The sequence below is a fragment of the Polyodon spathula genome, chromosome 8 (assembly GCF_017654505.1).
Source record: "Polyodon spathula isolate WHYD16114869_AA chromosome 8, ASM1765450v1, whole genome shotgun sequence".
In the NCBI taxonomy this organism is placed as follows: domain Eukaryota; kingdom Metazoa; phylum Chordata; class Actinopteri; order Acipenseriformes; family Polyodontidae; genus Polyodon; species Polyodon spathula.
Window position 1 is genome coordinate 48,628,179 of NC_054541.1, and position 26,280 is coordinate 48,654,458.

The window sequence follows — 26,280 nt, forward strand, 5'->3', positions numbered from 1 at the left end:
GAATCGAGCGAGGAGGTGAAGGAGGAGAAGAGAGTGGAGGTAGCAGAGTCTACAGAGGGTTGGGAGAAGGAGTCGATATGAGGGAGGTGAGAGAGAGCGGTGGAGGCAAGGACAGAGGGGGAAGAGAGCGGAGGTTACGGTGTGAGGTGACAGTGGGGGTAGGTTAAGTAGGGAGAGAGGGGAGAGACAGAAAAAGAGTTGAAATAGTGATCAGAGAGGTCCAGAGAGGTGACAGAGAGGGTAGAGGGACAGCAGCCTCTGGAGAAGGTGAGGTTCAATTGACGGCTAGCTTTGTGAGTAGGAGGGGATGGAGAGAGAAGTTGAAGGAGTGAAGGAGAGGAAAGAATCTGGCAGAGTGGGTGAGGTTTGAGAGATGGATATTGAAATCACCTAACAGGACAGTTGGGGTAGACAAACAGGGGAGGGAGAAGAAGAGATAGTTGAGTTCATCAAGAATATTAGTGAGAGGTCCAGGGGGACGGTACAGTACAATTAGCAGGAGTTGACAGGGAGAGGTTAGTTGGACGGTGTGAAATTCAAAGGTGTTAACAGAGAGTGAGGAGAGGTCAGAGGGGAGAGAAAAGAGTAAGGAGGGAGAGAGGAGAAGACCAGTCCCACCTCCCTGTCCAATAAGACACGGAGTATGGGACAGGAGAGCTCCCACGGGTTTTGGACTAGATTTAAGTTGTCCGATGATTAAGTTTAAAGTGGCGGCCTGATCTAGGCAGTGTGGTGGTAGTTTCGTATTTTTCCCACTTCTGTACGATGGACTGCACTGAGCTCCGAGGGATGTTCAGTGCCTTTGAAATGGTTTTGTACCCTTCCCCAATTTTTTGCTTCTCTATAATCACATCCCTGACTTGCTTAGAATGCTCTTTCATCTTCATTTTGATTCTTTCTTTTGAAAGTCTCTACCATACTGTGGGACCATAGAGAGAGAGCGGTATTTATCCTCACAGATTCATTTCAAGCAGGTGATCCACTAATTTCTTACACAGGTGGAGTCCATCAACAAATTGTGTGACTTGTTGAGGTAATATATTGCACCTGAGCAAATTTAGGATTGCAATTACAAAGGGTATGAATACTTTTTTAATCTGATAATTTCCGTTTTTCATTTTTAGTAAATTGTTGAAAGCTTTTGGCATTTTTCTTTTGATTTGACAAGGTGCTCAAGGCTTTGTAGATCAGTGGGAAAAAATCCTAATTTAATCTATTTCAAATTCTGAGTCTGAGACTTTTGCAAAAGTATTCAGACCCCTGACCAATTCTCTCATATTACCGAATTACAAATGGTACATTGGAATTTCGTTCTGTTTGATATTTTATTTTTAAACACTGAAACTCAGAATCAATTATTGTAAGGTGACATTGGTTTTATGTTGGGAAATATTTTTAAGAAAAATAAAAAACTGAAATATCTTGCTTGCATAAGTATTCAACCCCTGTGCTGTGGAAGCTCCCAGTTTGCACCGATGAAAGAAATTGCCCTAACGAGGACACAATTACCTTACCATTGGCCTCCACCTGTGAACCATTAAAGTTGCTGTCACATTTTCTAGATAAAAACCCCACTGTTGAAGGATCATTGGTAAGTTGTGAATCTGAAGGAAAATGAAGACCAAAGAGCATTCTACAGAAGTTAGACTAAAGTAATACAAATGCATAGATTAGGGAAAGGGTACAAAATAATATCCAAGTGTTTGGCTATCCCAGTGAGCACAGTTGGATCAATAATCAGGAAGTGGAAGCTGCATCACACCACCCAGGCACTGCCAAGAAAAGGCTGTCCCTCAAAACTCAGCGCTCAAACAAGAAGGAGACTTGTGAGAGAAGCCACAGAGGCCAACAATCACTTTGAAGGAGCTACAGAGTTCAGTGGCTGGGAGTGGAGTAATGGTGCACCAGTCAACCATATCAAGAGCTCTGCATAACACTGGCCTGTATGGGAGGGTGGCAAGAAAGAAGCTGTTACTCAAAAAGTACCATCTGAAAGCACGTCTGGAGTTTGCCAGAAAGCATGAGAGTGACCCAGCTGCGATGTGGGAAAAGGTTTTGTGGTCACCTTTCAGCAGGACAATGATCCCGAACACAAGGCCAAAGCAACATTGGAGTGGCTCAAGAACAAAAAGGTGAATGTCCTACAGTGGCCCAGTCAAAGTCCTGATCTCAATCCCATTGAGAATCTGTGGCACTATTTGAAATTGCGGTCCACAAGCGTCGTCCAACCAACCTGAACAACCTGGATATTTAACAAGAGACTGGTTTTGATTCAAGAAGGCTATCATGGTAAAATTATGGAATTTTAGTCTCTTGTTAAATATCCAATAGGGTTTATATTAACCAATTCCACGTCTTTTGAAGCAAAATGATATATGAATTAGGCAAACAATGAGTAATTAAGATTCAGGGTATGTGAAAAAGTCAGTGAACCCCTGCTTTTATCAGCTAAATTGAGGGGATAATTAGAATCAGGTGTTTAAATAATTAGGTAGATCTTAGGGGTGAGTTTGGCAGGCCCCACCCTATACAAAGATCAGAAACTTTGTGAGTGTTTGGAAACACGTCACGATACGATCAAAAGAAATCTCTGAGGACCTCCGAAAAACAGTTATTGATGCTCATCAGTCTAGAAAGGGTTACAAAACCATTTCTAAGGATTTGGGGCTTCACCAATCCACTGTCAGACAGATAGTCTACAAATGGAGAATGTTCAAGACCACAGTCACTCTACTCAGGAGTAGTCGTCCTACCAAAATCTCTCCAAGAACAAACCGGAAAATCATCAAGGAAGTCACAAAGAACCCCAGAGTAACATTCAAGGATCTGCAGGCCACTCTCGCCCTGGCTAATGTGAGTGTTCATGACTCAGCTATTAGAAAAAGACTGAACAAGAATGGTGTTCATGGAAGGATAGCCAGGAGGAAACCACTGCTCTCTAAAAAGAACATTGCTGCCCGTCTGAAGTTTGTCAAAGAGCACATAGATGATCCACAAAATTTCTGGAACAATGTTCACTGGACAGACGAGTCAAAGGTAGAACTTTTTGGACTCAATGAGAAACGTTATGTTTGGCAAAAACCAAACACTGCATTCAAACAGAAGAACCTCATCTCAACCATCAATCATGGTGGTGGGAGTGTGATGATTTGGGTCTGCTTTGCTGCCTCAGGATCTGGATGGCTTGCCATCATTGACATAACCATAAATTCTTCATTGAATCAGAAGATTCTAGAGGAGAATGTCAGGCCATCCGTCCGTGAGCTGAAGCTGAACCGAAAGTGGGTCCTGCAGCAAGATCCTAAATATATAAGCAGATCTACAAAAGAATGGCTGCAGAAGAAGAAATTCTGTGTTTTAGAAAGGCCTAGTCAAAGTCCGGACCTAAACCCCATCGAAATGTTGTGGCAGGACCTGAAGAAGGCAGTCCATGCAAGGAAGCCCTGAAATGTCACCAAGTTCAAGCAGTTCTGTAAGGAGGAATGGGTCAAGATTCCTCAAAACCGATGTGAGCGACTGACCAACAGTTACAGGAAATGCTTAGTTGAAGTCATTGCTGCTCAAGGGGGTGCCACCAGTTACTGAACCTAAAGGTTCACATATTTTTTCACACATGGATATTGAATGTTGAGTCATTGTGGAAAAACATTTTAGGTTCGAAATATGTGAAATATGTGAAAATCCTAAGGGGTTCACAAACTTTTTCTCGACACTGTATATATATATTGTAGCAGTTTTGGTTCCTCATGCTTGTAATGTGAAATAACATTCTTCAACTGTCCTTCATGGCAGTCTGTCAAATGTAATCAGTTAGTACAGGAAATATGAAAAGGCACCATTTACTGTCACAGTGAGAGATATTTCAGGAATGACAGCAACTATATCTCAAAGGTTAAGGCATGTTTACAGGAATAAGCAAAACAAATAACCAGGGTTACAAGTTGAACAGGAATTACCAAAATGAACCTGTACAGGAGAGGACGGTCTATAACTCCAGTTCTGTCCTCCATCAGCTGCAGACTGAACTGCAGGTGTGCTGCTGCCTCCAGCACCAGGTAAGAGATGCTGAAATCCAGGTGGTGGGTGGTGTTGGGTTTATTTTTTTAATTGCAATTGAAAAATCATTAAAAAAAAAAAAAACTTTTTATGATGTCAGTGTAAAGAACAGTGAGGTATAGTAAACCAGGGGAAACATGGTAGCATTCCGAGTAGTTATTACAAACACATCAATACCAGTGTTCAGGAGCTGCTATGCTCTTCAGTTCTAGCTGCCTGCCGTGGGCTAGAATAGCAAGTGTCTTTATAGAAGTAAGACCAGTGCCATACAGTGATAAGACACTTATGTTTGCTTTTGTTTTGCTGGCAATACAATGCAGTGCTCTAGATTGAGCTGCTACTTACAAATATGATGTCACTTTATAAACATTTCCCACAGGAAATTACAGCACAGTGTAATAAAGCACAATGAAAGCACAGGTAAGCAGTGTAAAGAACAGTGAGGTATAGTAAACCAGGGGAAACTATGGTACAATGCATGCATTGTATAAGCATGGGAAAAATTCAAACCTGATAGGACAGTCCAGAACTTCATAGAGCAAATGATTGATGACATGCCGGTAATTCAGACTGCCAGCAGGGAGCAGTACGTTCTCAAGCTGTGTCACTCAGAAGAGTTTCTACAGAAGTAAGCTGCTCTCTTGTTGAGTAACAGGACTTGAGGAGCCCAGAGAAGTCTTAAAGTGACTCAGCACACTGTTTCAATGAGTATAATTGGTGCAGTGTTGTATAAAGAACCTGGCCTTATTTAATGTAATAAGGAACAAAAAGGTCAAAAGCCCTGAGCTTTGATTGCATTATTAAAATCTTAACCCTTTGATTGACAAATCAAATCCCCAAAAGAAGAAGAATGAGAAGCTTTTGTTTTATGTAGATATGACTGCTGTTGCTCTTTATATTTAAATATATACAATCTGGACACCTTCATAGGGGCTTATTATTATTATTATTATTATTATTATTATTATTATTATTATTATTATTATTGTAATTATGTGTAAGTACACCTGTATTTACAAAGTAACTACTATGTAAATACACAGTAGTTAGAGACACTTAATGTAACTTTTTATTCTAACCTCCAGCTGTGGACAGTACTTCATAGAGCAAATGATTGATGACATGCCGGTAATTCAGACTGTACGTTCTTGTGTCACTCAGAAGAGTTTCTACTACTACTACTACTACTACTAATAATAATAATAATAATAATAATAATAATATCAAAGTATATTTGAGTGTGTAATAGATATGCTTTTGACATTGTTAATCAAAACCATTAGTTATTGTTATTTCATTATTTGTATTTATTTAATTGAACTCCTATGACTGAATTTCTTTTTTTGTTTTGTGTTTTGTCTTCAAGTGCTCAGACTTTGGACAGCCATGAAACAATTCAGATGCACCAGAAGTTAAGCACTGAGATCCAGTTAATGTTAATGCCGCTTGGTTCTTATAAAAGGCACTTAGCTCGCACTGTAAGTTTATATATGAAAAGAAAATACATATGTTATTGAAAATTTGAAATAATACTGGCTTTTCACATGTATAGTATTTATGTGATGATGGATTAAACACATTGGTTTAGGAGTAAAATAACAAGAATTGAAACTCCCATTGCATAGCAGTGTGGTCCATTCCTGGTTTTACTATGAGTTTAATAAGACATACTTGAGCTTGTTATCTTGTAAACCCCCACCCCCAATAAGCCAGAGCTGATGTTGTTACTGAAACAGGTTTTAATTCATTTCAAGGCGTTGTGTGGTAGAGTACTGTGAGTGTATTGGAGGGACTGTTGTTAATGTCAGTTTGTCACTGGAACTTTCTGAAAGTGTAATGGAATGTGTTCAGTCTAAAAAGCCCCAGCTTTTACTGTGCCAGTATTTCTTGACGATACATGGATTGTTATTGATATTGATCAATGTCTGGTCTAACTCTTTTGATTGCTGTTCACAGGAGGAAGATGACAGGTGCCTGTTTCATCTAAACCAGCTGTTGGGGCGAGCGTATGTATTGAATACATCAAGGTAAGAGAAGTGCATGCAAGGTCTAGTGATGTGCGTGAAGCAGCACACTGAATAAGAAGCAATAATGCAGCACGGACTGCAGCTCTAAACTGATTTTAAGCACTCTGTGAAGGAGGCCTATTGTTTCTGCAATATGAATAGTTTATATGATCACAAACACCATACAATAGGAAAGGCACATTAAACAATGAGATTAAATGATTAAACAATGTTTTTAATGAGATTTGAAGCTTACTTTTCAAAGAATGTCGTTTTATGTATCAACTTGTTCATATGCATTAAACTGTTAAACTGTTTGTTTTCAGCAAATGTTTTACAAAGTTATTTTACTATCTAGCTTTAGTTAAAGCTTTTGATAACATATCCCACTACTATACGACCTGTATAGTTAAGTTCTGTTTACCTGTTTTCGCAGTTTGTACTGTAGGCTTAATGGTATTACCAAAACAGACATTAGATTTGTTCTCCCATAGACAAAGCCTTGAAGCAAGCTTTAAAAAATATAGAGATGAAGTGGACCAGTTGGTGAAAAGCAAGGTTTGTGTAGTGGCATTGTACTGGAAAATCAATGGATCAATGGATCAAAATGAAGGGACAGTGTTAGACCAAGGGCAGCTGTATCACAGTGTTATGAACCATGCTTTAAAATACTAATCAAACCCTGGATCTGCAGTTATCTTAAAAATCTGTTCCTTGACTTTCAGTTTGAAAATGGCCCAAAGTCAATGGGCTGTCCCTAATAAGTGTCCCATAGTAAAAGCATTGTGAAGTGTAATAAAGCATAGTGAAAGCGTGGTAAAGCATAGTGAAAACATGATAAAGCATAGTGAAAGCATGATAAAGCATAGGCAAGCATGGTAAAGAATAGCGTGAGATTGTAAAGCATAATAAACACCTCAAACCAGGGTAAACTACGGTACAGGAAATGCATAGTATAAGATTGTGAAAAGCATGTGAAAACTGCAGAAATACTGTGGTAAAGGAGCATCTGTGGTAAAGAAGCATCTGTGGTAAAGGGCATCTGTGGTAAAGGGGCATCTGTGGTAAAGGGGCATGGTTGAGTAAATGGGATATCCAACTGTTTATGTTTTTGGTAGTTTTGCAAGCTGACTGTATAATATATAGTTGGATAAATACAATGAGCAATGAGTTTAGTTGAATTGATTCACTTGTGTTCTTTTTTTATAGTTTGGCAGCAATGTGAAGAGTATAATTAAAGAAGCTCAGACAATTTGTACATTGCTCTCATTCGTGGAGACAAACGAAATAACAAACGCCATTGAACAGCTCCAAACAATTCAACCAGGACAACTGGTAGGATTTCATTGGTTTTGAACATCAGACTCATGATACAGGCCATAATTAAAATTGGAGACACAGTATTTTAAATAAAAACACAGAGTCAGTGCGAAGTCATCGAACTTTGCTGTGGATTTCGCAGGGAGCGTCGCACTGGCTCTGTGGATTCCGCAGGGAGCGTTGCACTGGCTCTGTGGATTCCACAGGGAGAATCGCACTGGCTCTGTGGATTCCACAGGGAGCGTCGCACTGGCTCTGTGAATTCCGCAGGGAGCGTCGCACTGGCTCTGTGGATTCCACAGGGAGCGTCGCACTGGCTCTGTGGATTCCGCAGGGAGCGTCGCACTGGCTCTGTGGATTCCGCAGGGAGCGTCGCACTGGCTCTGTGAATTCCGCAGGGAGCGTCGCACTGGCTCTGTGGATTCCACAGGGAGCGTCGCACTGGCTCTGTGAATTCCGCAGGGAGCGTTGCACTGGCTCTGTGGATTCCACAGGGAGCGTCGCACTGGCTCTGTGGATTCCGCAGGGAGTGTTGCAATGGCTCTGTGGATTCTGCAGGGAGAGTCGCACTGGCTCTGTGGATTCATCAGGGAGCGTCGCACTGGCTCTGAGGGTTAGGGAGATTTCTGGATTGGAGGACACCCACTGACCTTCTGTTCTGAGCTGTTGTGGGGAATTGCTGTAGTGAGGTGACATAATTGGACAAATGCCTTCTGGGGAATTAGGAAGCATTGCTTTGTGCTTGGTCCATCACATTCTCATCTCGATTCAATTTACTCTGAAACGGAGTACTCTCTGGCTTAAACATTTCTAGAAAGATTTCTAGAAAGAATACAAATAAATCAGAATTCAAATAACCTGAACAATACAAAGAAAATAACATTAAAACAAACTCTGACTAACATGTTCTGTGCCTTTCCAGAGTCCCAAGGAGATTTCCGACAGTCAAGTGGGTAAGACAACCATTCTTGTAGACAGAAAGAAATGAATACAAATGAACAGTATTGCTTACCAAGCCTTGCTCTAAAGGAAGAGCTTCCTTCAATTAAGGGCTGCCCGTCTGTTATAATCTTACTGATGAAATCTGATTCCATCGTCCATCCACAATAGAAGCGCTTTTCCACTGGGAGGAAAGAAACAGCAGCAACAAAACAGGTTCACCTTATTAATATGTGTGTAGTGCTTGCCACCACCTGGTTACTGCATCTAATATAAAGGGTTACTTATAATAGACACTTTTTATTATTAATAATTGGCTTCATTCTGGGACTCCCTGTTGTGTGTTTGTGTGTTTTAGCTGTGTAGCACTCTCCCATGTTGTTGTGTGTTTGTGTGTTTTAGCTGTGTAGCTCTCCCATGTTGTTGTTTTAGCTGTGTAGCACTCTCCCATGTTGTTAGCTGTGTAGCACTCTCCCATGTTGTTGTGTGTTTGTGTGTTTTAGCTGTGTAGCACTCTCCCATGTTGTTGTGTGTTTGTGTGTTTTAGCTGTGTAGCACTCTCCCATGTTGTTGTGTGTTTGTGTGTTTTAGCTGTGTAGCACTCTCCCATGTTGTTGTGTGTTTGTGTGTTTTAGCTGTGTAGCACTCTCCCATGTTGTTGTGTGTTTGTGTGTTTTAGCTGTGTAGCACTCTCCCATGTTGTTGTGTGTTTGTGTGTTTTAGCTGTGTAGCACTCTCCCATGTTGTTGTGTGTTTGTGTGTGGTAGCTGTGTTTCTCCCATGTTGTTGTGTGTGTGTGTTTTAGCTGTGTAGCACTCTCCCATGTTGTTGTGTGTTTGTGTGTTTTAGCTGTGGTAGCACTCTCCCAGGCTCTCTGCAGACTCACCCAAATCTACTTCAGAAGCTTTAATTCAGACTTCCAGATAGGGGAGGCCCTGTCTAGTCCTCCATGTTGTTGTGTGTTTGTGCCCCCCCCTCCCAAACATCGACACCATACGCAACTACAACATACCACACAAACACACAATCCGACACATGTGAGAGGGTACAAAACACACAAACAACAAAATCGACCATCGGAGAGGGTCCGAGGACGGCTCGGTGGGTTTAGATGAAGTCAGTTCGAACTGAAAGTTTGAACGGTCCATTCCCTCGGGACAGATCAGGGAGGTGTTCGGTAAGCGAAAGCAAAACACAATCCAGACCCGCTCAGATTCACTGTCCAAGCAGCCTACCGGCTTCCACTGCAGTGGACTGACAGGTGAGACTAGCAATCGACTGTCCCGTTTGTGTAATGCTTGTGTTCCTGCTGTGCCACGCCACTTTTACATTGTTCTGGTTAAAGTTTTTTTTACAAACAAACAGCACCACAATGGTGATAGAATCAAAGAGAAAACACTCATGTATAGATTTGGACCAGAAATGAGAAATCTGTGTCTTCTGGGTAGGCTAGTTTGTAACAGCATGTGTCACAGTACAGTGTAAGAAATATGATTTGTATGCTTTTTGTTCAAGGTTAGGGTTAGGGTTGCCTACGACATCCCAACTTCGCAGCAAGATCAACACAAGACCCTCAGTGTCTATTTGTCGAGTTTGTCAATCTTTCAACATTAGAACAGTAAAATGACAGAACTGTCTGCTGTTTTCTTTTGACTTCGTCTTCCGTGTAGTTGTAGGTTTTCTTTAAATTTCAATTGAAAAGATATTTATACTTTAAAGGGTAATTTTGACATGCTTTAACAACTGTTGTTTTCTCTTTTTTCTATTTCACCCGTAGCTATGAGTATTTTTCTGTGTCCTGTTCCTTGACGTATGCAGGAAAGGAATTATGTAAAACAAAAAAGACTGAGAACTTTTCAATCGCAAAATCATTTTTCCACAGTGTAAAATGGAACAAGAAGTAAGTATAGCTCTGGGGGAATTCACCAGCACTATTCACATGTTATCCTTTATGACATATCCAATCCAATCCAATCCAATCCCATAAAAACCCATAAAGATATCATAACTAGCTGGACGAGAGAAAGTTCTTCCCAGAAGCCCTTACAGATTTATTACCAGCCCTCACATTGTTCTTCTGAAGGCTCTCCTGACACTGTCCTGTCTTCCCAGGATCCCATTCCCTGTGGAGATCCGCAGCCTGCCCTGTGAAGTCATGTTGATACTGAGGCTGTTCGGCTCCAAGCAGGGCAAAACGTCAGAGCCCCTAGCATGGGCAGCCCTGCCTTTGTACACCAAGCAGTAGGTTGAAGGAAGACTGTAAAACTGAAATACTTTAAAATCGGGGAATGTTAATTGAGTCATCACTGTTGTTCAGCTGTCTTTACTGTTGTGAATGAAACAGACCTAGAAGAGGGGCAGATGCAGGTCTGTCTTCTTGTCCAGCATCTGTACTTTCTTCTTCTTCTCTTCTTCTTATGCACCTTCATATTCATCTTCTTCTTCACTGTCTCCTCCAGGACACTGGTGCATGACACCATGCTGATCAGTATGGTTCAGTCTAGTGATCTGCCTCAAGTTGTGTTTCCGGGAGCAGCTGATAGCCAGACCCAACCTGCAGAGGTGATCCTTCAGGTAAGTTTCTCATGGTACAATCTGACAGTCTCACTCTAGAGCTGCTCAGAGGACTGATAAAGCCACGTGTTGTTCTTCAGCTTGACTTCCCGGGGGCCTCGAAGCAGGTTTTTGAGAGACCTGCTCCTGCTCCTTCTCCAATAGATCCCTACATGACTGTTCCCGGAGAGGCGCTTGTTAAAAAGATCTGTCAGGTGTCTGAAAAACAGTGCATCACCCTGTAAGTACTGGAAGCTTTGTATTTCTCTAATTTTGTTAATTGCAAAAATTAAATCTTAATGTAATTATCAAATTACATAAATACAGCTTGTGTTCTGCTTTTTTAAAGGCAACATTTAATTAGTACTTAATGGGTTATAGCAAAAAGATGCAGGTGAAACAGCCAGCAGACTAAAGCAGGGCTCCATACCCAAAGCAAACTTTATCTTTTTCAACAGCCTCTCGGAAAACGAAAAGCACTTTCTGTGGAGCAGCAAATTTTTTTGTCACAGCGGCATTACATACCTGCCTCTGGTGCTGGGCAGCGCGCCGGACTGGAGCCCCGATACCTTACCGGACATATACAGGGTTCTGGAGAGCTGGACCTTCAAGAGCCCACTGGAGGCACTGGCACTTCTTACATCAAGGTACATTCTGTATGAATCCTCACCTCCACTTGCCATACATAAAACAGAGTGGCACGTATCTTATAAAGAACAAGGAACTCAAAATCACATTTATCCACTATTTCATTTCTTACCTGATTAATATCCTGCTATGTATGTGCTGTGTAAACATTTATTATTGGAATTTGCTTCTGAAATCAAAGGCTGATTGTAAGGAAGGGAGGAAGTGAGGAAGAATATTATTGTTGCACTGAAGCCCATTGGTGAAACATTCTGTACTGGAGCCTGTACAACACTGATATGCTTCCCAGTCTCATTTCCCCATAATTAATCTTGAGGAGGCAATAGTTAGTAAAGATCCAGAATTGACAGTAGAGAATCAGACAGAGCGCATGATAAAAGCATCCATTTCACGCATGTTTAGTTTACAATGGGTCCTCTTGTACCCTGTTTTCTGGGGCACATGAATTGCGCACCCTCTCCGCTGCTGTTGTGTACCAAGGAACAAAAAACAAAGACACTAGATGGGGCTGTTACTGTATATCGCAAGCCTCTTTGGTACAGCGTACTCATTCTGTAGCTGCAGGGTAGAAATGTGCATACCTCTCTCTGTTCTTCTTTGCTGGAATGGTTGAGCAATTTAGTTCCTTCTGTTCAAGAACAAGGATCTAAGTGTGTCACCTGAGAAACCCTCACCTCTTATAAAAGTGTGCCATTGTAATAAAGCACAGCGAAAGCATGGTGAAGCATAGATAAGCATCGTAAAGAATAGTGAGGCATAGTAAAGCATATTAAAAAACATAGCAAACCAGGGTAAACTGGGGTAAATACATAGTGTAGCCATGGGAAAAGCCTGGTAAAACTGCAAAAATACCCAGGGAAACTCATTGTGATGAAAATAGTACAAACAAAAATCACAAGGGTGTAGCTATACTTGAAAGAAAAATTCGACAGACGGTTGCTTGGTTGGCAGGTGGTTCCGTATCCAATGCTAGACAAATTAATGCTGTTTCACAAGGAGCAGCCTCTGAAGTGGGCTATTCTGGGGAAGAGATGATGCTACAGGTTTCCAAGCCAAGCTTCAGAGATGGGGAACAAAAGTGTTGCAAATGGTTTAATCACCATTCATCTCTCTCGCCGTCCTGGCTTACTCGCACTTGGTTAAAAGCAGGTTTTGAATAGGCACTTTTCAACACGTTTCTCAGAGCGACTTGATCAGTTTAAGATTTTAAATAAGCAACATGCTTACTGACACACAATATGAACAATCTAAATAGTTCTTACATATTTCACATTGTTTTCATTTTTTGAGTTCATGTCGAAGAAACCTGGAGGCTATGCAGGTATTTGCTGTGAAATCTTATCAGTTATCAGTTGCGTTGCATGCGTAAAAGGAATAACCAAGGCTGTAAATCTACATTTCATTCCACACTGTTCCTTATCTTGTTGCCTATTTGTGAAAGTCCTGTCCTCCCAGTTTTCCAGATCAGAAGGTTCGTGAAACTGCTGTGCGGCAGATTGAAACCCTCTCTGATGAGGCGATGGAAGAGTGTCTCCCGCAGCTGGTCCAGGTAAGCAGCAGCTCCTCTTGAACACTGAAGCACATCTCGATCTCCTGGAAACATGGTTAACCCTTCAAAGGGAAGGAGCATACATGAAGACAATGAGTGCAGCTGACCTTTTTCACACTATACTTATTCAATCCCAAACAAACAATACACAGAGTACTGGAACATCAGGCAATATCAATGAAAAGCTGTTACAGAACACGTTGCTAAATGGCACCGTGACTGGGTACTCCCCACCCCTGTGCATATTATGTTTTGTGTTATTTTGTATTTTTCATATTATTATTTATATGGGCTGTTTTGCGTGTATTTAAAAACATGCCGTTTTATTGTTATTATTGTTTGACAGCCTGAACAGGGTTAAAATGCTCCACCCAGATAAAATCGTAAAGGGGTAAATTAGGTCATTCATAGCCAGCTGACCCCTCGGCCACAGTATAAAAGACCTGCAGCTTTGGCTGAAGGGGGTGAGCATGTTCAGAGGCGGAACGAGACATGAGGCGTAAGACAAGTGAGTCAATAGTAGAAAGCAATTGCTACCCCTGCTGGTTTACACCAGCACAATACTTGTTTTAGTGTCGTGTCTGTTTTTTTGGCCACTGTGCCGTTTTGTATTGTATAAGTGTTTCTGTTTAGTGTAAACCTTTTTATTTGTTATTATTAAATGCGCATCAGTGCTTTCATTTCCCCAGTGCTGTCTGAGTGTCCATTCTCTTCTGGGTCTGGCGTCACCACAAGCCAGTATGTTACAGGCACATACAGTATAAGTATTTTATACAGTACAAATAATATGTATTTTTGTTTTAAATTAAAATATGCCCATTAGTAATGAAGCACAATACCTCTGTATCACATTACCGTATATACTCATTTTAATTGTGCTCAGTGTAATTCTATAGCCTGTAGTCTGAAGGCTGGCTAATGTCCTTTGACAGTAGCAGTGCCCAGAGGAGCTGCTCTACCTTTGGCATCTCTAGTTAAAGGTGGCTTGTCTTATGTGTTCAGTCAAACCTTGCTTATCAAACAGGCCCTGGCACACGGAAAGCTTTCAGCTAGCCGGCTTAAAGATACAGGGGACTTCAGAAACACCTAAAGAGCAGCTGGTGGAAAATCCTGGCAAAAAAGTGGTTTGGAAATGACCATGAATGGCACAGAGCATTAGCAATACATCTGAGAATGTTTTTAAAATAATGGGAAACATTACAAGAAAAGTTTGAGAACGAGAAACCATCAAGGCTCATCCCTTGTTAGCACACCATTTTCCCCTACTGGGGGGAACTCATTTAACAGCACATAATCTAGCCTCTTTTGAAATGTTCCTAGTGTTTTAGATCCTACTACTTCACCTGGTTGGCTATTCCATGCATGTATAACTCTCTGCTTCCTACTCTCTGTTCTAAACTTTCACTCAGTTTCCACGTATGCCCTCTTGCTCTTCCCTCTGTGCTAAATGTATTATTTTATTAGCAGTTAATTAAGGACATTTGTCTCAGTTAATAACATTAATAACAATATGTAGTTTTAACAAAACAAAATGTATCTGTGTGATACATTGTTTCATATAGTTGTTTTCCCCTAATGTGGTAATGTTTCATGCAGTACAGCATGCTTTTCCTGTGCATTTAATGAACTGACATGATGATTATTTGTACAACACCTAATATGAATACAAATATTAGTGAGGTGCTTTGGATAAATGTTTTTCTTATTGCTTGCATACATCTGCCCTACCTGTATACCTGTATATACATTGCATGTCCTGTTTTGTGATATTTCCTTATTTGTTTTAAATTAGGCTTTAAAGTTTGAGTGGGATCTGGAAAGCCCCCTGGTGAAGCTCCTTCTTGAGAGACTGTTGAAAGATATCCGGGTTGCTCACCAGCTATACTGGTAAGAGTCTGCCTGAGCCCTGCTCCCCTGGTTAACTGTACACTTCTTTCAGTCTTTGTGCTTGTCTGCCCCTTCACTGTCAAACAAGACTCATTGTCATGAGTAGGAGTTGCTTGCTTCTCCTTTCAGGAAGTTCTAGTGTGGCTGAGAATACATTCCCCATAACCCAATCTGTACCTCAAACCCACTGGAGCTATGAACAGCTGAAATCTAGACAGGGTATTGAATTAGACTCTGAATTCCTATCCAGAGCCTCTGCAGTTGTGAGATGTGGAAACAGCCTCATTGAGTATCAATGCTGATACCCGTACTCAGGACTGCTTTTAAGAAGTATTAAAGGTGTAAATAAATCCATTCGCTAATGTGTTAATTTCAGAACAAGAAAAGCTGTCCTTCCCTTAACTTTACAGCTGAGTACCAATCACTGACAATTCACGCCCGCATTGAGTGTGTTAAAAGCCGACTGGAGGAGAATTTTCCTCTCATCCGGGACGCGGACGCTTTCATTGTCAGTTTACTTAGAGGCAGTCCTGAGTACTAGTAGGAGAGTATATCAGCACACCCCTGGCTGTTAACACTGTTCCAGAATTAAATACACAACAGCTATTTCACATCAAAACGGAAAGCTCTTCATGGCATGCTTGGCATGCATTGTTTTTTTTTTTTGACTGAACCCTGAGTATACTGTGGGTTGGTTGCCATTTAAACTCAACTATATCTTCAGTGCACGGAACATGACATTTATTTCATTCACAATCACAGTCATATTTTATGTTGGTTGATCCAACAAATGGATATAAATATTCCTGCCTTTAGATTCCCCCCCACAGGCTGGCTGCATTTCCTGGGCCATTGAAATTGCATAGAAAATAACCCTCAGGATCTTAAGTGACACTGACGGATATAACCACACAAGCAGCTCACCTTCTAATGCAGCAAATGGCTATGCTTCTGATCTTATAAACGTCTCTGGCTAACCTAGAAATCGAGTAATACTCTGTTGTTTAAATACACAGCTATTGTTGTTTTGAAAAGATACCCTTTGCCAGAGAGCACGTCCTCAGCTGTTGTTCTCTCGCATCCATCATCACTGTTTTAATGTGAATTGCTTGAGGGTATTTGCGAAACCCTGCAAACAGTCTTATTCTTATAGAATGTGCTCCCGGTAAAATAAATAAATAAATAAATAAAATAAAAAATTAATTTTGCCCTGCATAAAGTAACCGTGTTTGTTTCCACACAAAGTGTTTTTTAATTGTTGAGTAATTACTTTTTTTCCTGCCCCCTTGTCTTTCCATGATGTCTGCAAACATTCTGAGTGATTCTTATTGTATTTCACAGTGTGAAGGCACTTCTACCCAGGTCCAGTAACTTTGCTTCAGTTCTAGTTGTTCTAGAAATATGTAATACAGGCTAGATCAGTCCAAGTGTCTTAATTACAGTCAGAGCCAGCACCAAAACTGAAGAACAGCTCCTGAACAAAGCATCTAGTGTTCTTCTGAAGCCCTCCACACACTGGCCATGGGGCTAGCGGATTTCCTTTGCTCTAGAAGGCACACTAAACACAACAGTAATAACCTCCTTGTCCATTACTGTTCCACGTGAAAGACAGGCCTGGTCAGTTCCAAACGCTCGCTTTGTGCCGTAGCTTGTGTGACTGTTCTCGTTGTCAATACCAATATATTCTATCATACCTTGCCACACGTCAGGGTGAGGAGGGCTCAGCACTTCATCTCTAAAGTTATAACTGAAGCTGTCATTGAGAGCTGGGTCTGCCCCTTTCCTGTCAGGCTGCTGGAGGATGCGCTGGACGACCTGCATTACAGGAGCTGGTATCAGAAAATCTTCGCTGGCCTCCGCTTCTGTACTGGGAGTGCACTCAGACTGGAGCTCCAACGCCAGAGGAAGCTGGTCAACGTCTTGGCAGAGGTGGCAGAGAAAGTCAGAACAGGGGATAAGCAAAAGAGAACGGTCTGTATCAGGACAGTCGTCTTCTCTTGCAGGATTGCAGGTTATCAACGGAATTCCACCAGGAGGATTGTTGGTTTATTTCTACAATAGTGAGAATTGCACCATAACTTTCTTAAGATATGGTAGCACTTAGTAGAATAGACAAACAAAAACTGCATAGCAACAGCAGAAGAAAGCAAACCATTTTATATACTAGGGGTTCAAAAACAATATATTGGCTCACAGCCCCTGTGACATCAGGTATCCTGAGAGCAATGTAAAATGTCTCCTTACAATCCCCCCTTCTGTTATTTAATGGTTCATGCTGGGTTGCAGGTTATGAATGTACAATAGAGCCGACACCAATGTAATACAGTATATGTTACATTTGGTAAAAGAAAAAAAAAACACTTAACATCGGTGCTTATGTGAATAAAATCCTTTTCCTGTCCTGTTAGCATAATTTAAGAAATATTTCTGCCTGTAATGTTGCCTCCCTGAAGCAATCTTGAGGAACCCAGGGGACTGTGGTTTCAATTTGAGAATCCCTGTTACATATATAATAATAATAATAATAATAATAATAATAATAATAATAATAATAATAATAATAATAATAATAATAATAAATAAAATAATAAACATTTGTATAATTTGGCCAATGTATAAACTGCTAGAAATACTGTAAAGAAAGGGTTAGGGTTAGGGCTAGGGTTAGGGTTATTTTTGTAACCAAAACATTCTTTGAAGGAAGGAAAGTGTACTGTCTTTAGTATAGGCAATACAAGATGCCAAATGTTAAGAGGTTTAGCCAAACAAGCTTTGCGGTTTGATTTTCTGAAAATATATGGCCATTACAAAAAAAAAGATAAATTCAGAAAGGAACCTCCCCCTCCCTCAATAAAGTTACCAAACTAGAAATAAACAGATCACAAACAGATAATACCAATACCAATCTGGATAAAATAGCTTTGAGAATCTAGTTCGAAGGTTTAACAAAAAAATTTTTTTTTTGAATGAGTCATTTCTGTTCTTTCCCATAGGATATCCTGAACAATGAAAAAGTCCTACTTGCCCAGTACTTTCAGGCAGAGAAACTGTGCTCCCTTCCACTGAACCCTGCTGTCCTGCTCCAGGGAGTGGACTGTGGTGTAAGTGGTCCTTCTTACCTGTGCTCAGATCCATTATTAGGCAAGACTGACTGTCTCACATTTACCCTCCTCTATAGAAGGTAATAGACGCAAACACACAGGTTAGATATGCTCTGAATGACTGCTACAGCTCGAGCCGCCTCGCTCTGCAACATTTACAATATTAGACTAGCGTTCTGGCACTTCTGTCCCTGTAATTCAATGTCATTCTATCTTGTTTTTTTATCTTTCAGGAATGTTCATATTTCACTTCTAATGCTACCCCTCTCAAGGTCTCTTTTATCAATGCTAATCCTCTGGGCAAAAATGTCAATGTGATTTGCAAGGTGAGGTGTGGCTTACAGAAAGTATAAATAACTCCACCTAAGCAGTCAGGGGTGCATTGTATTACTGAACTATTCCCAAGCAAATATTGAACAGTGGTCCTGGCACAGCCCCTCACTGGCATTGATATGGTTCAGAATACAAATGTGATGATATTCTACAAATGGATCTTAACATTGAAGCTACTGCATCAGTTCCAATGCATTGCCATGGAAGATTTTAAAGTCAGGGAGCTGTTTGAAATGGTTATTAAAACTTGTACCTGTTTTTCATTTTGCTTATGACTGTCCCTTGCTTGCTTTAACAACAACAACCTCTTAAATGTGTATCGTGTCTCATGATGCGTCGACATCTGAAAGCTCCTTAAGATCTGTCCATCTTCAGAAACTGCCATTACAAAATAAAAGAACCGTACTTCCCCAGCATCTCCTCACTCAGTCAAGTCTTAGTATCAGAAATGCTTGTCTTCCAAATTCATCCAAGTGCCTTGTTTAAATCTGAATCTACTGTTTAGACGGGAGATGACCTGAGACGGGACACATTGGTGTTGCAGTTTGTCAGAGTGATGAACAGAATCTGGCTGCAGGAGGGACTGGACATGTGCATGGTTATCTACAGGTGTATGTCAACGGGAAAAAGGACAGGTCTGTCATTATGTATTCTCAAGCACTTTTAGTGCACAGTCCAAAATAAAGGTATCAAAATGAAACCTAAATACCCTTTAACAACTTCACCACAGTAAATCTGTACAGCCAGTTACAGTTTTGTCTAATCATACCATGTATCTGCCATGTGTTTACCATAGTTTACCATGGTTATTCAAGCTTTTACCTTTACCTGCTTAACTGTGCTTTACCATGAGTTCACTGTGTTTGGTTAGTACATTTTGACATGTCTTTGCCATGATATACTGCCATAATCATTTGTAAAGAAATAGAGGATCCCAAGAAGACCCATGAAGTACTGTGTGTATTCCATGATTAGGACGGGCAAATCACACGGACGAGCCCACCCAGGGTTCACGTGAAATAAGCAATGAATTCTGTGTATGAGTATTCTGTTTATAAAACAAGCACACTGTATGGAAAAATACAGTATGTTTACACTTTAAATGAAATGCTACTAAGCATGATCTGTAACAATCACCCGGTCATTCTGCCTTGGGATTCGAAGGAAAGTTTCTTAGATTCCAAAATGAGATTCGCTATGTATTTTCGGTATGGATAGTCACTTTGTAAAGTTGAATTTAAACATGTTATCACTAGAACTCTCTCTGGTTCATAAAGATTTATTTGCAATTATTTTCAGAATAGAGGGCATAACTTCATAACAAGCAGGTTACACATTACTTTAGATACAACATTCTTGCACATATTGTGTTCCTATCCAGGCTTAGTTGAAGTGATTCCAGATTCCATAACACTAGCCACAATCCAACAAGAATGTGGAATTAGTGGACCATTGAAGGAAGGTACACTGAAGAAGTGGTTTCACCTGTGCAACAAAACAGCAGAGGATTACGAAAAGGTAGAATGCAAGCCTCTTTCTCTTTCCAAAATTCACTTTCCCCCCGCAACTTACACGGTACTTGAGTTTTCTTTTTACACACATTCAGGCTCTGGAGAACTTCCTGTACTCGTGCGCTGGGTGGTGTGTCGTCACCTTTGTCTTGGGCGTCTGTGATCGGCACAACGACAACATCATGCTGAAACCTACCGGCCACCTTTTTCACATCGACTTCGCCAAATTCCTGGGGCACGCTCAGAGGTTTGCAAATATAAAAAGGTGAGTGTACTTTGCATGGTGGGAAATATGAATGAATTTGTAAGCCTGAATATGGTTGTAATTTGGTCACATGACTAAGCGGAATTGTCTTTTGGCATAAAAAACATTTTAGTCATTTAGTCAGTTGACTGGTTTTACAGCATGACTGAAATGTACATTATATCTCTTTAGCAAGAAAATGGAGAAACGTCCCAAAAAATGATAATGTCTAAAACAATGGAAGGATTGGCAGTCTAGTCTATATTAAACACAACACCCTCTTAATTATCTTCCAAAGAGTAGGATTTTAAATCCAAGTGCTGATGCATCCTGATATGATGCTCTGAAACAGGGTGCTGTGCACCTTACGGAAATCCAGCGATTGTCGGAATCATTTTGGTTTAGTTTTGTTCTTAAAACTATGAAGTTTTAGTTGGATTATAATGATTTTGTAAGTTTTACAACAGAGAGTTTCATATTTTTGTCTGACCGCAGGGACCGTGCTCCTTTCATTTTCACCTCGGAGATGCACTACTTTCTCACGGAAGGAGGCCGGAATCCTCAGCGTTTCCAGCGCTTCGTTGAGCTCTGCTGTCAGGCCTACAACATCATCAGGAGACACACCCAGTTCTTGATGAGCCTGCTGGAGCTGGTGAGACACACAGGGCTAGCTTCACAGAGCTACTTAGTTCAGGACTAATTCAGATTTATGGCACCGCCATAGTCATTGTAAAGTACAGCAATGGTATAGCGCTATAGATTTTGGATTTAATTCAGGCCTTACTCCACATTGTCATTAGTACACATTTTTTTTAACAATTTGAAAACAAATAAAGAATACAGCTTAAGACTAACTACAGACCCTAAAATAAAGTTGTTTATTTCTGTTGAATTTATAACTTGAGTTTTCTATTAATGAAAAAAAAAAGTGATAATGACGACATATACCTTTGGGAATACCTGGCTCTGTAATTAATTGATGGTGGGGGATTTGAAAATCTTGATGGTTTTAAATACCAAATTAGCTGTAGTGTTAAGTACTTTTAAAGGCAAAAATACACTGAAGAGGCTCACATTATTATTATTGTAATTATTATTTAGTAATTTAGCAGATGCTTTTAAACAAAGCGACTTACAGAGACTAGGGTGTGAACTATGCTGCAGAATCACTTGCAATAGGACATGCCATCGGAAGGACGGAGCACAAGAAGGTTAAGTGACTAGCTCAGGGCCACACATAGTGAGTCAGTGAGTCAGTGGTTAAGCGTGGATTAGAAACTCAGACCTCCAGGTATTTCGTCCTTTTTATTAACCACTGGACCCCAAACCTGACATGCAGTGGCAGAGATGTTGCTTTTCCTCAAACTCCCCTTTAATGATTTAAGCAATATTTAGATCAATTAATAAAACCTAATAATATATAACGGAGGTAATAGTACGCAAACTTCACTAGTAGCTTATGACTTTACTAACAAACACAGCATTCTGTCACGCTTTTATTTTCCTTGTCTAAAGATGCTGACGGCTGGCATGCCAGAGCTGAAAGATAGTCAAGATCTCCAGTATGTGTGCAATAACCTCAGACCCCACGAGTCTGACCTGGAAGCAACAAGCTTCTTTACAAGGTATACTGCATGCTTCCAAATGACAAAAGTCATGTCTGCCACGTAGGACCTAAGGCATTGGTACGAATTCCCCACACTGATGAATCTTTCTTTTTGTTTGTATTGACAGTAAAATAAAAGAGAGTTTGGAGAGTGTTCCTGTGAAACTGAACTTCTTCATTCACAGTATTGCACAAGGAGCATCCATAGGGAGGGAATCCAGAGTTGTTCAGCCAGCTGTGAATCAAACTAACAGAGCAATTCGAGAAGCATCCATTCTGGGCTATAGTGTAAAGGGCACAGACATTGTAAGTCTCCTAGCTTGTTTATGAATATGTGTTTGCTGATTGCCATACAGAAACATATCTTTAGAAATACACACACACACATATAAGAGCCCACTTCTCAATGTTTCGGTATGTTTAACTTGCCTTTGTCAAGGGAAAACAAACAGTGGATGTACTTCTAGGCTTTTAATGCCATGATAACTATACTCACTTATTTCTATTTAAATCTATTAATGTGCTTGTGATGTCATTTAGTACATAGTTAATGATATAATTATCTAGTATTCCTTTCTATTTAAACCTTCAGGCATCGTAGTATGGAGTCTATTTATCCATTTATTTTCCTTTACTCTTCTGTATTGTACATTATGCCATTTTATTTCTTCTCAACTACAAATTGTAGGTCATTCGTGGTGTTATGTTCATTTTTTGTAAGGTGTTGCACTATATAGGTGTATATATAAATGTATTTATGTATATATTTATTTTTTCAATTTGTTCTAGCTTTATTCAATGCAAGTAAAAATAGAGAATGGAGTTCTCATGGCCGAGAAGACGTTCAGTCAGTTTGGTCAGCTCCATAAGAACCTGCAGAAGCACTTTGTGGAATCTGCTCTTCCACAGTAAGGAAATCATTCAGTGCTCTGTATCCTCCTGCTAGAACAGCTGCTATGTGTGTCAGTAATGTATGTCTGGTGTTCCACTAGATTGAATGCATGATAATCACAGATAGGGATGCCACAGTGATTCTATTTATAGATTCATCTTAATGATCAACTTGGTATAAATATCACAGTTATTATGGCGTGACTAATGAAGTGTCAATAGCCAATGTGAAGGTCCTTCAGGGCAATGTCTGTGTATGCAGTGCTGTGTATTTGGGGTGTAAGTGTACAGTGTCACCTGTTCCAAGCAACGTCCCATTTCTTCAACTTGAACTCGTGTGACCTCATCGATTGTCTCATGTGTTTCTGTCCACACTTCAGATTTCCCTCCTGGTATCGGTTATCATTCATGCCCAGCAGACGAATGAAATTGCTGAATGATTATCTGAAGGAGCTGTTCACTGGGCCGTGCAGAGGTGTAAGTACAGAGAGGCGAGCTTCTGATGCTGTCGCGCTGCCTAACCTGAGTCCTGTGCACCGAGAATAACAAAACAGACTGAAGACAAAACCCAGATGTAGAATCTGGACTATAGCATTTCTGTAGTCGTATTCACTATTACATTTAAACATTCCCGTGGGAGATCTGTAGAAGTCATGGAAACGTTCTGAGGGAGAAATCCCTGCAGCCTCCCCTGTCAAACCCGCAGCTTGTTAGTTGTAAAATCTTTGTGATGTGGATGTAAAAAAAATATTGTTCTGCATTCTAAATGTAATACCTGTTTCTAGATTTGTTCCTGAACTGTAGTACCTGTACATTATATACATCACTGATAAAAGAAAGACGTGAGAGGAGTGAATAGAGCACTGTCACAAGGTGGTGAATGTGTGGGTCTTGTCTGCAAGTATATGCTACCAAAGAATGTCACCAATAGCGTTTAGTGTGATACCCAGCTTGAAGAATCTGTCATTCAGCCCATCACTATTCTGCAGAGTGAACTCGTCTGCAGCCTTTTCCTGGATGGTCCTGAGCAAGCCAGCTTACTAAAACCTACCCCACGAGGTAAAATACACAGCTTCCAGTACCTGCCAGGCTGTCTGTAGTAAAATTATACACTGTATTAAGCAAATGTGCTATTTCAGGTGGAAAGTACAGCATACATTTCATATAATAATAATAATAATAATAATAATAATAATAATAATAATAATAATAATAATAATAATAATAATAATAGTCATTTTATTAAGTGTTGTTTTATTTCAGGTTGTCACTTATGAAATCTGCACTGGTAATATAAAGCAATTCCTAACACAAATACTGTTCAAAATGATATTTTTTCCCTATATTTATCTTCCAGGCCATGGGATGTTCACATCACACATACAGCTGTGTATATCACATGAAGAGAACAAGCTTGCTATACTAGTGAAGCACATTGAAAATATTGTATGTCTATGGCTGTGCCGTTTTTTTTTCTCTCTATGGTATTAAATATTTAGCATAGCAGCTGGTAGGGTGTGCATGGTAACACTGCCCTCTGCTAGACAGCAGCAGCTCCACACAGTCTGAAAGCCAAAAAATGGACACAATTAGAACTTTCATGTCATGTATTATTAATGAACTTGGTTTTCCATCCATACCCTTATAAAAGAATGAAAATAGAAGTTGACAGTACTTTTGCAGTTTTCCTATGTTTTTCCCATGACATTTAGTTTACCATGTTTTTTTAATGCTTTACAGTACCTCTCAATTCTTACCTATGCTTTACCATACCATCCCAACTCTTTTATCCTTTGCTATACTTTTACTACGGTGCACTTTTATAAGGGTAACCTTCTGAACAGGAGTCTTATTTATTGTTCCTCAGAAATGCCCAGACGGTTCTGCTCCGGATGCCTATGTTAAAACTTGCCTCTTACCAGACCCTGGCTATGACACCAAGAAGAAGACAGGAGTGGTTAAACACAACTTCAACCCAACGTTCAACAAGCTTGTAAGTGAATCCTCTGTTAATGAATTGCAGCAATGAGGAAGGCTTTCTTGAGCAGATATCCACTACTTTGAGTGGAGATATGCAAAATAGCTTACATATCAAATAGTAACTCCTAAAGGGGTAGGCTACAGTATGCATTAGACAGAGGTTCATTATAGACTCTTCTTTCTTTCTGACGTGTGGTGTTTTACATACAACAGCAAACGTATATTAAAGAACACATTCATTTTGTTTATATTTTTTTCAGATTGAATACAGGGGCATTTCTTATCTGCAGGGTCGTGTTTTGAGCGTCACAGTGAAAAGCAGTCAGACATCAATCGCAGCCACAAACATATCTTTGGGTAAAGTGACTCTCAATCAAGATGTGTGGTATCCACTGGGGGAATGTTCAGTTTGACCAGCACTCCACAAGCACTAGCAGTTGCAGTGTTACCTGATCTAGGTAGATAGACTGGGTAATAGCTTGTCCAGGATCCTGAGAATGAAAACTCCAGCCCCATTGACATGCTGTAACAATGGGTTATTTAATACTAAATCATTTATAACTGAATAAAACAAAGCATAGCTCATAAAATCACACTTCATTTCTAGATAAATTGTACACTTAGTCAAAGTAGAGGTTGTCAAGAACTGTTATAATATCTATCTATCTATCTATCTATCTATCTATCTATCTATCTATCTATCTATCTATCTATCTATCTATCTAGTAACATTAAAAAAAACACCCTGGTTGTGTTTAAATGAGTAAAGTTGCTGTTGCTTCCAGGTACCTTATCAATTACTGAGATGTAGGTCGGATTCACTCTACTGGTCTAACTGTAATCAGAATGATGTAGGTTGGATTCACTCTACTGGTCTAACTGTAATCAGAACAATGTAGGTTGGATTCACTCTACTGGTCTAACTGTAATCAGAATGATGTAGGTTGGATTCACTCTACTGGTCTAACTGTAATCAGAACGATGTAGGTCGGATTCACTCTACTGGTCTAACTGTAATCAGAATGATGTAGGTTGGATTCACTCTACTGGTCTAACTGTAATCAGAAAGATGTAGGTCGGATTCACTCTACTGGTCTAACTGTAATCAGAATGATGTAGGTTGGATTCACTCTACTGGTCTAACTGTAATCAGAACGATGTAGGTCGGATTCACTCTACTGGTCTAACTGTAATCAGAACGATGTAGGTCGGATTCACTCTACTGGTCTAACTGTAATCAGAACGATGTAGGTTGGATTCACTCTACTGGTCTAACTGTAATCAGAATGATGTAGGTTGGATTCACTCTACTGGTCTAACTGTAATCAGAACGATGTAGGTCGGATTCACTCTACTGGTCTAACTGTAATCAGAACATGGATTTAAGACTAAATGTAAGATTTTTTTTTTTTTTTTTTTTACAAACTTTATTTGGCTACATAGTGTTAAAAACAGAGTCTGTATAAGTCCAAATATGCACTGGTCTATCAAGTGTGTTTTATTTGGTATTGCGAGTGAAGAGCCGTTTTTAAACCCCACTGCCTTCGTGCTGCATTGACATGAGTAAGATCAGCAGCTCGGGAGAGGCAGTTCAAGTCTGCTTAGTTGATGGACTGCGGGTTTGGCAGATCTTCTAGCTGAACCACATGTAAATGA

The 26,280-nt window shown here is 40.1% G+C and overlaps 1 protein-coding gene across 1 annotated transcript; it reads left to right on the plus strand.

Moving 5' to 3' along the window:
* Positions 1 to 307: 307 nt before the first annotated feature.
* Positions 308 to 25,296, plus strand: pik3c2g (phosphatidylinositol-4-phosphate 3-kinase catalytic subunit type 2 gamma). Its single transcript, XM_041256332.1, has 31 exons — positions 308 to 359; positions 4,549 to 4,684; positions 5,423 to 5,534; positions 6,013 to 6,083; positions 6,557 to 6,620; positions 7,272 to 7,397; positions 8,305 to 8,335; positions 9,171 to 9,272; positions 9,504 to 9,582; positions 10,099 to 10,221; positions 10,434 to 10,562; positions 10,781 to 10,895; positions 10,976 to 11,115; positions 11,333 to 11,521; positions 12,978 to 13,071; positions 14,864 to 14,958; positions 16,749 to 16,929; positions 17,952 to 18,059; positions 18,293 to 18,385; positions 18,898 to 19,027; positions 19,774 to 19,910; positions 19,999 to 20,168; positions 20,643 to 20,799; positions 21,663 to 21,772; positions 21,882 to 22,059; positions 22,543 to 22,661; positions 23,025 to 23,121; positions 23,634 to 23,703; positions 24,002 to 24,090; positions 24,512 to 24,637; positions 24,885 to 25,296. Exons 1-31 carry the CDS (start codon positions 308 to 310, stop codon positions 25,035 to 25,037), a joined length of 3,576 nt encoding a protein of 1,191 aa, XP_041112266.1. The 3' UTR covers positions 25,038 to 25,296.
* Positions 25,297 to 26,280: the final 984 nt, after the last annotated feature.

Excerpts from the sequence above, each read along its gene's own strand:
- pik3c2g (XM_041256332.1), top strand. The coding sequence starts at position 308 with ATGGAGAGAGAAGTTGAAGGAGTGAAGGAGAGGAAAGAATCTGGCAGA. Across the intron at positions 8,336-9,170 it reads GATTTCCGACAGTCAAGTGG|CTGTGGTAGCACTCTCCCAG; the intron begins GTAAGACAACCA and ends TGTGTGTTTTAG. Across the intron at positions 10,222-10,433 it reads AGTGTAAAATGGAACAAGAA|GATCCCATTCCCTGTGGAGA; the intron begins GTAAGTATAGCT and ends CTGTCTTCCCAG.